Source organism: Bison bison, unplaced genomic scaffold (assembly GCF_000754665.1).
Source record: "Bison bison bison isolate TAMUID 2011002044 unplaced genomic scaffold, Bison_UMD1.0 scf7180017864072, whole genome shotgun sequence".
In the NCBI taxonomy this organism is placed as follows: Eukaryota; Metazoa; Chordata; class Mammalia; order Artiodactyla; family Bovidae; genus Bison; species Bison bison.
Window position 1 is genome coordinate 5,015,255 of NW_011494644.1, and position 12,754 is coordinate 5,028,008.

Below are 12,754 nucleotides of genomic sequence, written 5' to 3' on the forward strand. Positions count from 1 at the left end.
CATATAAGTTAAATAAGCAGGATAACAATATACAGCCTTGACGTACTCCTTTTCCTATTTGGAACCAGTCTGTTGTTCCATGTCCAGTTCTAAATGTTGCTTCCTAATCTGCATACAGATTTCTCAAGAGGCAGATCAGGTGGTCTGGTATTCCCATCTCTTTCAGAATTTTCCAGTTTATTGTGATCCACACAGTCAAAGGCTTTGGCATAGTCAATAAAGCAGAAATAAAGCAGTTCCAGATGTTTTTCTGGAACTCTCTTGCTTTTTCCATGATACAGCGGATGTTGGCAATTTGATCTCTGGTTCCTCTGCCTTTTCTAAAACCAGCTTGAACATCTGGAATTTCACAGTTCACATATTGCTGAAGCCTGGCTTGGAGAATTTTGAGCATTACTTTACTAGCATGTGAGATGAGTGCAATTGTGTGGTAGTTTGAGCATTCTTTGGCATTGCCTTTCTTTGGGATTGATGCTGAGTTTTCCAAAATTGCTGGCATATTGAGTGCAGCACTTTCACAGCATCGTCTTTCAGGATTTGAAAGAGCTCAACTGGAATTCCGTCACCTCCACTAGCTTTGTTCGTAGTGATGCTTTCTAAGGCCCACTTGACTTCATATTCCAGGATGTCTGGCTCTAGGTCAGTGATCACACCATCGTGATTATCGGGGTCGTGAAGATCTTTTTTGTGTTAAGTTAGATGAAACCCAAGTGTGAATTCCCGGGCTACTGTTGATTAACTTTGGGGTCACTGCTTCTCCTCCCATGGCCTCAGTTTTCTCATCTGCAAAATGGGGCTCATTTCTCATGAGACTCTGCTGGGCATGCACTTCACAGGAGAGTGGTTACTACTGGGGCTGCCTGGGGAGCATTGTGCTGTGGAGGCCCTTGAACGTCCTCTCACTTGCATTCATTCATTCGTTCATAGTGTTTATGGAGCCCCTGGCCACCTCTCTCCCCTCTCAGGTGCCAGGTGCTGTTCATGGTCCTGGGGACACGGAGGTGAAGGGAGCTTCCTTCCTAATAAGGGAGACAGTACAGAAGATCAGTAGTTAAATGTATGCACTGATACCTGTTGCCTCTTCTTCTTTTTTTTTTTTTGGTCCCTCTTCAAGGCTTGTGGGATGTAAGTTCCCCAACCAGGGATCGAACCTGAGTCTTTGGCAATGACAGTGTGGCATCCTAACCACTGGTACTCCAGGGAATAAATGTGTGCCCTGTTAGATGATAGATGCTGATGAGTGCTAAGGAGACAGTAAGCCAGGGGAGGAGGCAGGGGTTCTAGGGGGTGGGGAGTGAGCTGTTTAGACAGGCAACTTGCTGAGCGCAGAGAGGTTGAAGGGGCCACGAACTCTTACCTACAGCATGTAGGATCTAGTTCCCTGATCAGGGATTGAACCCAGGCACCCTGCACTGGGAGCGTGGAGTCTTGACCACTGGACCACTAGGGAAGACCCAGGAGATTCTTCATCTATGGAACTTTCTAGCCCATCCTGGTCTAGTCATCGTCAGTTTTACTTCCTGGAATGGTGTGTGTTCGGGAACCAGCACGTGGGCATGAAATAGGGGCTGCAGGGGGTCCTCAACTGGGCAGCGGCTTCTCTGAGCACAGGAAGTAAACCTCCCACCTCGCTGCCTTGACTTGGCTCCTCGTTCACCTCCTGGACCACCTGGGGTGTGAGAGCACGGGCTCTGCAATCACAGGACACCAGCTCAAATCCCAGCTCAGCAGCTTAGAGACTGTGTGAAAGTGAAAGTGAAAGTGACGCTTAGTCGTGTCTGACTTTTTGGAATGCTGCTTCCAGGCTCCTCCATTCATGGGATTTTCCAGGCGAGAATACTGGAGTGGGTTGCCATTTCCTTCTCCAGGGGGTCTTCCTGACCCAGGGATGGAACTCGGACCTCCTGCATTGCAGGCAGACTCTGAGCCACCAGGGAATTCCCGCAAGTGTGTGGTTCTAGGTAAATAACAAAGCTTCCATTTTCCCATCTGTGAAATGGGAGCATAGGACTCAGGACGATGGCCCATGAGTGCTCCATCAATGTGGCAATCATTCTTTTCCCTCAGGCCTTGTTCCTGTTTGAGCTTCTGTCAAAGACGACCAGGAGACCTGAGGAGCTCCTGAGGTGAGCCTGGGGCTGACGAGCCCTCTGCAGTCTCCCTCTCCAGGAGCCTAATTCCCCCGGAGGGAGAGTCGGACGTCCTGCCCGCAGTGGGTGTTGGATCAGATCTGCCTGCTCTTGCTCCTTCTTTCCTCCTCTCTGCTGCCCCTTTCTCCTGGGCCCCTTGTCTCATTTTCTAGTGCAGGGCAGCTGCTCAAAGGTGTGACGTGCCCCCACATTGACGCTATGAGCGCCGACTCCTTTCTGGCTCATTTCCAGTATTTCGAGAACAACTTCTCTCTGCTTTCACCATATCAGGTACCATCAAAGCCCTTCCCTGCTTCTCATTCTCTCTCCCTACCCCGGTCACCGGGTGGATTAACTGTGGTGTCTTAAGATACTCGTGCCAGGATTACTGATGCAGGTGATGATATGGGGCCAAGTATTGAGCCAGCTTTTCTCTAATTTCTGTTTTAAAAGCTCCACGTACCCATGGCTCTGCAGCCAGAGTCTCAGCAGACGGGCTATTCTATACCCAGGTGTGAACCTCAGATTTCAGTTGGCAAGTAGAACATTTTTGCACATTTACAATTACGCTCTCCTGGGAGTACTAGTCACACCCTCATCTACCTTTCTATTCTTGCCAGGGGTAGCCTGGCATGGGAACAGTCCTCTGGGAGAATTTAATTTTTCATTTAGAACTTCACTTTCCAAACAGTTAAGGAGACTCTTTAACTCTTTGGGGAGACCAGAAGCAGTGCTTGATTTTCACTATATCTAAATAAGTGAAAACAGGCCTGGGAAAGCAGCGTTTGGACTTGGAGTGTAAGCAGTGAGCTGTATAGTGTCTGAGAGGGTGAGCACTGTGCATTTCAGATCTGAATGAAATGTTTCCAAGCAATAACATTTTCTTTTTTCCCCCCGCTTCCATATATTTTTATTTTTTATTATTTTAAAAAATCTTTTATTTTTTTGTTTTTCTTTCTTAAATAATGGAAGTATGATAACACATTTCCAAGGAGACTTGAAAAATACTGAACAAAGTCACACACAGTTCCACTATATATTACAATTATTTTTTTAAGTAGATAATTTCAGATTGGAGTTTCTATATCAAACTCTCAAATATTAATAGAATGAACAGGCAGAAAGTTTATAGTAGACCTGAAAAAGCATTATGAACCAATTCAACATAATTAAGATTTATACAATTTTCACACAACAGCAGGATATAGATTCTATTCAAGTTCTTGTAGACTATAAACCAGGAGTCACTGGAACATATCCAGGGCCATAAAACAAGGTGCAAACATTTCCTGGTCTAAAGGCATTGAAGCCATACAGGGTCTGTTCTCTTATCACTGTGGAATTGTGTTAGAGATCAATATTAGAAGATATTTGAAAATAATCCACATATTTTCACATGCAATGTAACATTTACTGAGAAAGCTCTTTGACTTAGCCATTGAAAACCTCAATAAAGTTAAAAGACTGAAAAAACAAAGAGGGTGATTGCAGAGAAGAAAGCATTTAAATGAGAAAATTAATATCAAGGATACTTAAAAAACACCCATGTAATTGGAAGTTAAATGTCCCACTTTTAAATGATGGGTGTATCTAAGCAGCCATAACAAGGAAAATTTGAAAATATTTGCAACAGAACAAAAATGAAAAGAGAATTTTCTCCCCAAGAGCCAGGAAGGGTAAAGCCAACTATATAATCCTTTGAAATCATTAGAATAATGTGCAAAATTTTAATGAAGCCTGTCATTCCCTCGGATTGTTTATTCTGTCAGTGGTTCTCAAAGCCGAGCTTGCATCAGCACTGCCTGGAAGGCTTGTTTGCTGTGCAGCACGTTTCAGTTTTGCTGGATGAGCGAGTTGTGATGTGCTGTTCCACACAGCGGAGAAGGCAGGGGCACCCCACTCCAGTACTCTTGCCTGGAAAATCCCATGGGCGGAGGAGCCTGGTGGGCTGCAGTCCATGGGGTCGCTAAGAGTTGGACACGACTGAGCGACTTCACTTTCACTTTTCACTTTCATGCATTGAAGAAGGGAATGGCAACCCACTCCAGTGTTCTTGCCTGGAGAATCCCGGGGACAGGGGAGCCTGGTGGGCTGCCGTCTATGGGGTCGCACAGAGTCGGACACGACTGAAGCGACTTAGCAGCAGCAGTTAGCAGTACCGCACAGCACCTGCAGTTCACAATATGGTATCTGCACTTCACAATTTGCTAAGAGGGTTGCTCTCAAGTTATGTGCTCTTTCTAAAGAACCAAAGCAAAGGGACAGAAGGACACTTTGGGAGATGCTGGGCACGCCTATTACCCCGACTGTGGTGATGCCTGCCATCACGGATGTTTGCCTGTGCTCGTCTCATCAAAGAGTATGCATTAAATATGTGTAATTCTCTGCATATCGATTATACCTCAGCAATACTTGAAAAATACAGAGCCCCACTTGCAGAGTTTCCCTGGGGCTCCAGGTACGAAGGTATCAGGTACGAAGCCTGATACCTTTCATTTTGACAGTTCCCTGGTAAGAACCACTGAAATCTACAAAAAGCCTTACCCAGGTAGGGCGGGAAGCAGGTAGTTTCTTTAACCTGGACCTTGGCGTGGCTGTCTCCTTCCACTTATCCAACTGATGCAATGGATAGAGTTCAGGCCCGCTTTGAGGAAGACCTGCACCTTCAAATAGGAAGAGATGTCTCCATAAACCTCCTTACCTGACTCTGCCCAGTTCTAAGAACCTTCAGATACCAGTAATTAGAAAATTTGCCTTTATTGTTTATCTTTTTGCTGAAAACACATAATTCTTATAAAACAAAACAATAGAGAGAAAGTAAAATTTCTCCTAGAGCATAGTTTTCAGCAGGGGACCATTTGGACATATCTGGAAACACCTTTTTTCATCACACCTGGGGAGATGCTACTGGCATCTAGGAGGTAGACGCCAGGGATGCTACTTAACCATCCCATGATCCTGAGGACAGTTCCTGCAACATGGATTTATCCTGCCTCAAATGTCAGTCATGCGGCTTCAGAGGTATAACTACAGAGGAAGTTTGCTATTGACTTGGAGAATTTTTGGTATATCTAAAACATATCTACATGTAATTTAAAAAACACAAATAAGCTCACGCCATACGCAACGTTCTGTTTAAATGTATATGATACACGCATACATAAATCTACCATATGGAAACAAAATAGTTGCGTAGTATTCCACCATATGACTATACCATAATTTACTTAGTCAGTCCCCTAGTGATGTATCTTAAGGTCACGTCTTGTTTATAGTTATAAAAGAAACTGTGGTGAGCATTCTCAGACTTAAATTTTTGTGGGCATCTTGTTCTTGCCCCAGTTTCCTCATCCATAAACTTGGTGTAATAGTGTTACCTACATCTTAGGCTGTTAAAGTGAATGTATAAGTTAATAAGTGAATGCATTCAAAGCACTTAGAACAGTGTCTGACCCACAGAAAGCACAATCTGTGTTTGGTCTTATTGGACTCAATTCCTAGAACTGCTTTCATCTTTCAGGTTAACTGTTTGGCGTGGAAATACTGGGAGGTTTCCAGGTCCTCTATGCCACCCTTCCTCTTGGCTGCACTTCCGTAAGTGAACATCAAGTCCCCCTTTTTGGCAGTATGATCGGTGGGTGTCCCCAAAGCCAAAGTGATTCTCTTTCCCTGGATGTTGGTGACGAACTGGAGGCAAGTAGGGAGTGCCTTCGACTGTTAAATCCTTGAGATCCAGCAGATAAATTCTGAGCCCCACGTTGATGTTTCAGGCAGACTCTCTTGCTTTTTCTTGTTATTTAAAAACCAAAGCCAAGGCAACCTGAGCTTGAATGAGTGAATGCCAGTGAAGCAGGTCACATCTGAGCTGGCCTCACAGCTGGGTCTGGGCAGGGGAATCAGGACTAATGTGAACAGTCGGATTTCTAAGATGAGTGGGTGTTCAGGTCTGGGGGGGCAGCCCTGCTTTTTAAATATGGTCTGGACACAGTTTCTCTCTTTTTCTATTTATTTCCCTCTTCCTTCTCTTGCTGCCATTGTCTTCACTAAATTAAAAATATTTGTTGAGTACTTACTACATACTAAGTTCTAAGAGGTAAGTTAATTTTCCCCTTATAAAAGCCTACATTCTCATGGAGGAAAAACAGACAAGTGTTAAGCTAACTATAATATCAAGTTGATATTTAATTGAAAGTAACAGAACCTTAACTCAAACTGGCTTAGGCAATAAAAGGTAATTTTGTGTTCAGGAAAATCCAGGTGTGGACTTCAGGCATAGCTGGATCCAGGGGCTCAAATGAGAAGGCCAGAGAGGTCAGGGAGGGCTTGTGTGACACTCTGGGATGTTTTGTATTCTGGGCACAGGTTTATGTTTCAGAGAGATCATCATCACAGTCCATAGAGAGGATGGAGTGCAGGGAGCCTGGCTGGAAGGAGAGAGACAGTGGAGGCTTATTTCTATAAACTTGACCTTGGCATGGTTGTTATTCCACATATGGCATGGTTGTTATTCCACATATCCATGTCTCAGCTCAAACAGTACTCCCTTCAGAGGGGTTCCCCTAGCTGTCCCCAGATCATCCTCCATGATAGAGCCATTTAATTTTCTTCCTTCCATTCATTACTAGCTGAAATAATCTGTTTTATTAATTGGTTTCTGTGTTTCTTCCCCCTAGAGAATCCTGAGGGTAGGGACCTGCTGCACATGTCTTATTCATGTTGGTAACTGGTGCCCAGCACAGTGCTTGGCAGCATGCATGCATGCTAAGTTACTTCAGTTGTGTCCAACTCTTTGCTAACCTATGGACTGTAGCCCACTAGGCTCCTCTGTCCATGAGATTCCCCAGGCAAGAAGACTGGAGTGAGTTGCAGTGCCCTCCTCCAGGGGATCTTCCTGATCCAGGGATTGAACCCATGTCTCTTTACATCTTCTGTGTTGGCAAGCAGGCTCTTTACCACTAGTGCCACCTGGGAAGTCCTGGCATGCCGAAGATGCTCTATTTATTTGCTGAATGAATGAAAGTGAAGTGTGAAAGTGAAAGTGTTAGTCGCACAGTCATATCCGACGCTTTGTGACCCCATGAACTGTAGCCTGCCAGGCTCCTCTGTCCATGGAATTATCCAGGCGAGAATACTGGAGTGGGTTGCCATTCCCTTCTCCAGAGTATTTTCCCAACCCAGGGATCGAATCCGGGTATCTTGCATTGCAAGCAGATTCTTTACTGTCTGAGCTACCAGGGAAGCCCTCTGATTGAATGAATGAAAAAATAAGTAAGATAGTGACATTAGGAATGGAGAGACAAGAACAGATTTGAGTATTACTGAGGAGCCAGCAAAGAAAGATTTAGGGATAAAGAGATGAAGGAGTCTTGGATGGCAGAGAGAAGGCAGAACATGTTTGAAAGGAGGAGGTTGAATTTGGTATTGGAATAGTGAAGTGGCAGTGATGCCACATGGGTCTTTCTCAACCTTTATTTCATTATTGCCTCCCAAAGGAGAAAAATTTAATTTCTCCATAATGAGAGAAATTATAAGGAATAAAATTGTATTGGGTAGGGTTGAGCTTTGGCAGGTCACAAATCACTGTTATAAAGAATATTTCCCACCCTCATTCCCTCCCTCTCCCTGAACCAGTTTCTCCCCATTGGGGGGAATATTGCTCCTCTTGAGAATATAAGGTCAAGAGCTTGGAGGAGAGTTCTCAACTCAAACAGTACTCCCTTCAGAGGGGCTTCCCTGGGTGGTCCCCACATCATCCTTCATTATAGAGCCATTTAATTTTCTTCCTTCCATCCATTACTAGCTGAAATAATCTGTGTTATTAACTGGTCTCTTTGCCCTAGAGAATCCTGGGGTTGACAGAATTGGGAGTCATTTCTCTCCCCACTCTCTCCTCATCTTTTTCCCTCCACTTTCTATTTCATTTTTGCCTCCTCTTTGTCTCTTTCTTCTTCTGGTTTTTCATTTCCTTTCTTCATATCTCCCCTCAACCAGTCCAGCAGGCAGCTTTTGTCTATGGAGAGCCTGTTCTCATATCCTGCTGTTGGATCAGGGAAGAGGAGCATGATGGGAAACTTGTTTCCACCTGTGAGAGAAGAGCATTATGGGAAGTTTTTTCCTGCCAGTAAAAAAGAAAAATAATGGGTGGGAGGCTTGCTCTCTGCTCAAAGGAGCCAGGACATCACTGGGGAGAACCAATACTTAAGGATCAGCTCTGTGATAAGCTCTTGGGCAAATAGAGAGCAGCCCCTGTTTTCCTTCCCTCATTCTCCCATCTCTCTCCAGGGCTCGCTACCTGGCTTCCATCCCAGCTTCTCAGTGTGTGCCCTTCCTGATCAGCCTGGGGAAGAGTCAGTTGAACTCCTTGGTTTTGGATTCCCACAAAAAAAATTCCATCCTCAAGAAAGTGCAGCAGTGCCTGGTAAGGAAACTCTTCCTGGGTGACACTTTGACTCGTGTCCCTTCCCCTCTGGGGCCTGTGGGCATCCTGGGGAGTCCTCAGAGGAGCTGGCTGGGTTCTCAGGTCTGATATGAGGGCCAGAAGTCTGATTTGTGGGTCTCAAAGCTGGCTCTGAAACCACTGGGTGGGACACTCTTGGCCTCTGGTTCTGGGGACTTCCATTCTGGGGCCTGAATGAGGGGAGGCCGCCCTGGAGGACTGGAAAGAGCACAGTACACAGAGTCTGGGCTCTGGACAAGTCTCTGCCAGTGATTGGTTTTGTGGCTTTGGGCAGGTCACTTCCCATCCTTGAACCTCAGTCTCCTCATCTGTAAAATGGGTACAGTAGCACTTTGTTCATAGAGCTCTCGAGGACGTGAAATAGGTAATATATTGTTTAATGCAAAGGCTCAAAGGGCCAAGCTGGCAGTTTATTTATCTTGAAAAAGTGGATGATATTAGTACTTGTACAGTTAGTTACTTTGAAGATGAAGAGAGTAAGATCTGGAAACACTTAAAACAGTGCCGAGCACATAGTAAGCACTGAATAAATGTTAGCTATTTTTGGCATTTTGAGAAAGAGCTTTGGAGGCTTTCAAGGGCCTACAAACTTGAAAGTACTGTTACTGCTGTACTCTCATCATAATGGGTACTGAACAATGGGGTGTCCCCAGAGCAGTAACAGTGACAGTGACCACAGCCTCAGTGAATGAGTGCTCCCGATGGACAAGTCTTCTGCCCACACCCACCCCGCACTCCGTGTGGTCGCCCAGACTTCTGAGGCCTACTCCCTTGGAGTGAAATTAGGCCTTGTGTAAGTCCACGGTAGGGTAGGTGGTTCAGATCCTGAAACCTTGGTGAGGTTTGGGGTCAGGAAGTGTTTTATGGGATCACGATCTGGAACCCACTGGGCCTTTCCACCAGCTCCACTTGTCAATTTCAGAGCCACACCATTGCTGACGAGTACACCGTGGACATCCTGGGGAACTTGCTCTGTCACCTGCCAGCAGCCGTCATCCGCCGCGGGTTGTCCCCCAGAGCCTGGGCCACCGCCCTGCGTGGCCTCAGAGACTGCCTGGACCTCAGCCCCCAGCAGAAGGCGGCGCTGAGGCTGAGGCTCCTGGAACAGCATGGGTGAGGAGGGCCCCAGGCTCGGCTCCGGGGCTGGGGTGGGGCTGCTGGCAGAGGGGCCCTCGGCCCTGGCTCTTCCGCCTCAAAGCGGAGTCTCTGACTTGTGATGAGGTTAGATCCTGGGATTTATTCTGGAAACTCGACCTTTCTTCTTTTGGACTTAGATTCCCTGTAAAGTGAGAATGATAGCTTCTCTGCAGGCCTCACCTGGTTGTCACCAATACATCTTGGCTTATGGAAAGGGAAGGAGTCTCAAAAAAGATGGCACTTTATGGGACTTCTCTGGTTGTCTAGTACCATGCTTTGAAGGCAGGGGGAGTGGGTTCAATCCCTGGTTGGGGAACTAAGATCCCACATGCTGTGAGATGCAGCCAAAAAATAAACTTTGAAAAAAAAAGATGGCACGTTACAAATGCAAGGAGGTGTTATTATTATTGTTGTTAAAACAACAACAACAATAATAATGCAAATAACTGAGGCACTGTCAGCTCTGGGTGAGTGAGAACTCCCTGGGGGAAAACAGAGCTGTCCTTTCCCATGCAGAATTTTCTGAAGTTAGGTCAGATTTGAGTAGGGCTTAGACATCAGTTAATGGTTAGACAACAAATGTCTTTGGAGTAGTTACTGTGGCCCAGGCACTTAATATTATATAGAGTTTAAGAGCCGGGACTTGGAGCCTGAGTCCTTGGGTTAAATTTTTCTATCACCTACAGCCTGTGTGATCTGGGAAAAGCTACTCAGTCTTTTTGCATTTTATTTTTGCATCTGCAGGATGGGGGCAGCGAGAGTCCCCACAGGGCTGTTGTGACAATTAGCTGAGTTAATGCATGCAAAGGACTTACAATGGTGCCCTGCACGTAGAACTGAGTATTTGACAACTGCTTTATCAGAAGGAATGAAGATTCAGCTGTTATTATTACATGTGTTATTACCTGTTGTCATGGAACTTATAGTTTAATGGGATACTATTGTTAATGAAAGAGATAAAGGGAGTTTTTTTGGCCAGGGATGGTTTGCCTTGGTCTTAGCAGAAGGCTTATCACTGCTAATTAGGCAGATCTCCTTTAGAGATATCACCAGACATCCTTCAGAGAGAGTGTGGGGTATGTCCCTGTAGACATTTGTGTCTCCATAAGAACAACAGTGGATCCTGGGTCAGGGCCAGGATCCTGGCAAGTTTTTATTCTGCCAAGTTTGAGAGGAAATTTTATCTTGCTATAGGACGAGACTTATAATGGTAATTATAAAAGGAACAAATATAGCATTACTTTTCTGTTGAGGAAAGGGAGGAAGGAAACACTCTGATGCAAATGAAAGAAATTCAGGAGCTCAATTCACACTAAAAAAATGGGAGTTGATCGAGTTTAGAAGTGAATGTGACTTCGGGCATGGCTGGATCCAGGGGCTCGAATGATGTCATCAGGAAAATGTTCCTCCCACCTCTCAGCTCTGTGTTCTTGGGTGTGGCCTTTATTTTCTCCATTTGGTGATAGTATTCGCCTGCAATATCCTTTTTATTGCTAGAGATACCAGAAGAAAGAGAGCTTCTCTCATAGTTCCATCAAAAGTCCCAGGATGATTCTCACTGGTCAGCCTACATCACATGTCTGTTTTCTTGGTTAGGGATTTGGACCACATGATTGACAGCTTCTCCAGGTATATAGATAACCTTTTCCTAACAGAAAAAGATGCTGCAGGACAAGGGCAACAGCACGATCTTTCCATTTACTGCTTATTCTCTCTCCTAGACTCCCCCAGAACTGGACAGCTGAGACAGCGAAGGATTTGGAATCCTTTCTAGTGCTTTTCTCAGGAGATGAATTAAGCTCTGTTGCCACAAAGGTACCTCAATGTTCTATCTTAGAGAAGGCTGAAGGAGTTTGAAGAAGAGAAAAATGTGGTTAGTTATAGTCCCTTGGGTTTGCTGTCAGTTCGTCTTTCTGGAAAGCTCCTCCCTGCCTCAAAGAGCTCAGATGTTTCCAGCTCCACTTCAGGGTGCCCAGGGTTCAGGGAAAGGCAGTGAGGCAGCAGCTAAAGGAACTCTGAGCCTTCTAGGCAGATGTGTGTGACCTGGGAGCTGTCATTTGGCTGCCACTCTGCTATCCTTGTGCTTCCCACATGCATGCCTGTTGGAGGGCTTACACGCATCAGCACCATATGTACACAACATGTGTGTCCAGCGTGTGCAGTCACATGGGCAAACATATTCGATCCCAAACCAAATCTTAATTGAGCATTGCCTTTGGGTGTAACATTATCCTTGCAGCAACTCCCCAAGAGTTCGACAAGGCCAGGAGGCGTGCCAAACTGTCACGTACTAGTCATCTCCTGCTGTGTAACAAAGCTGCACACTCTCAGTGGCATGCAACAGAAAACATTTATTTTTTTGCTGACTGCTCTGTGGGTCTGGGGCTACGAGTCTGCCTCTGGGGCTAGGCTCCCTGGAACCTGTTTTTCTTGTTGTGGAAATTTGAAACTCTACAAAAGGGAGGGCAAAGTGCAGTTCTCTTTAAAGCCTGGGCTGGGAAACTACTAACCGTTACATTTCACTAGCCAAAGTAAGTTATATGATCAAGCCCACCTTAGTGGGGCAGGAAATTTCTCCATGCAGCTGGAGGGTGGGGTAGGAGGGGATGTGCTGAACAAGAGTCAGATAGACTGCAAAGCATCTCCACACACTTTCATTCTCCGTACGCATACACGTAAGATGTACGTTGTCATACTCGCTCAGGGTACCCGAATACCTCGCATGTCACCCAGATTCACATAAGAACAGCAACATTCCGGTGTCCAGTCACGGTAAAATCTTCTCTTGGGGTGTCCAAACCCAGAGTCATAAGCAGCAGATGCATGTGTCTTATAAGCTTATCTAACTTTTTTAAAAATCAATTTTTAAAATTGAAAAAGTTTTGTATCAACATAGTTAAAATCTCAGAAACACAATGTGTGATTTAAAAAAAAGTTTCAAAAAATACATACAGTAGGATACTAAGTAAATAAATACTAGTTAGATTAATTTTAAGCACATTCAAAACAATTCCATATGTAAGAGAAGTTT

General features: G+C 45.2%; 1 protein-coding gene across 1 annotated transcript in view; it reads left to right on the top strand.

Annotated features, from left to right (window-relative positions):
- The window catches only part of OTOA (otoancorin), a 68,861-nt gene that overhangs the window by 29,276 nt on the left and 26,831 nt on the right, over positions 1-12,754 (top strand). Inside the window, exons 15-20 of the mRNA XM_010837194.1 lie at positions 2,068-2,126; positions 2,303-2,420; positions 5,650-5,723; positions 8,412-8,547; positions 9,509-9,699; positions 11,445-11,538. Coding sequence (XP_010835496.1) covers positions 2,068-2,126; positions 2,303-2,420; positions 5,650-5,723; positions 8,412-8,547; positions 9,509-9,699; positions 11,445-11,538 — 672 coding nt within the window. The remainder of the gene's footprint in view (positions 1-2,067; positions 2,127-2,302; positions 2,421-5,649; positions 5,724-8,411; positions 8,548-9,508; positions 9,700-11,444; positions 11,539-12,754) is intronic.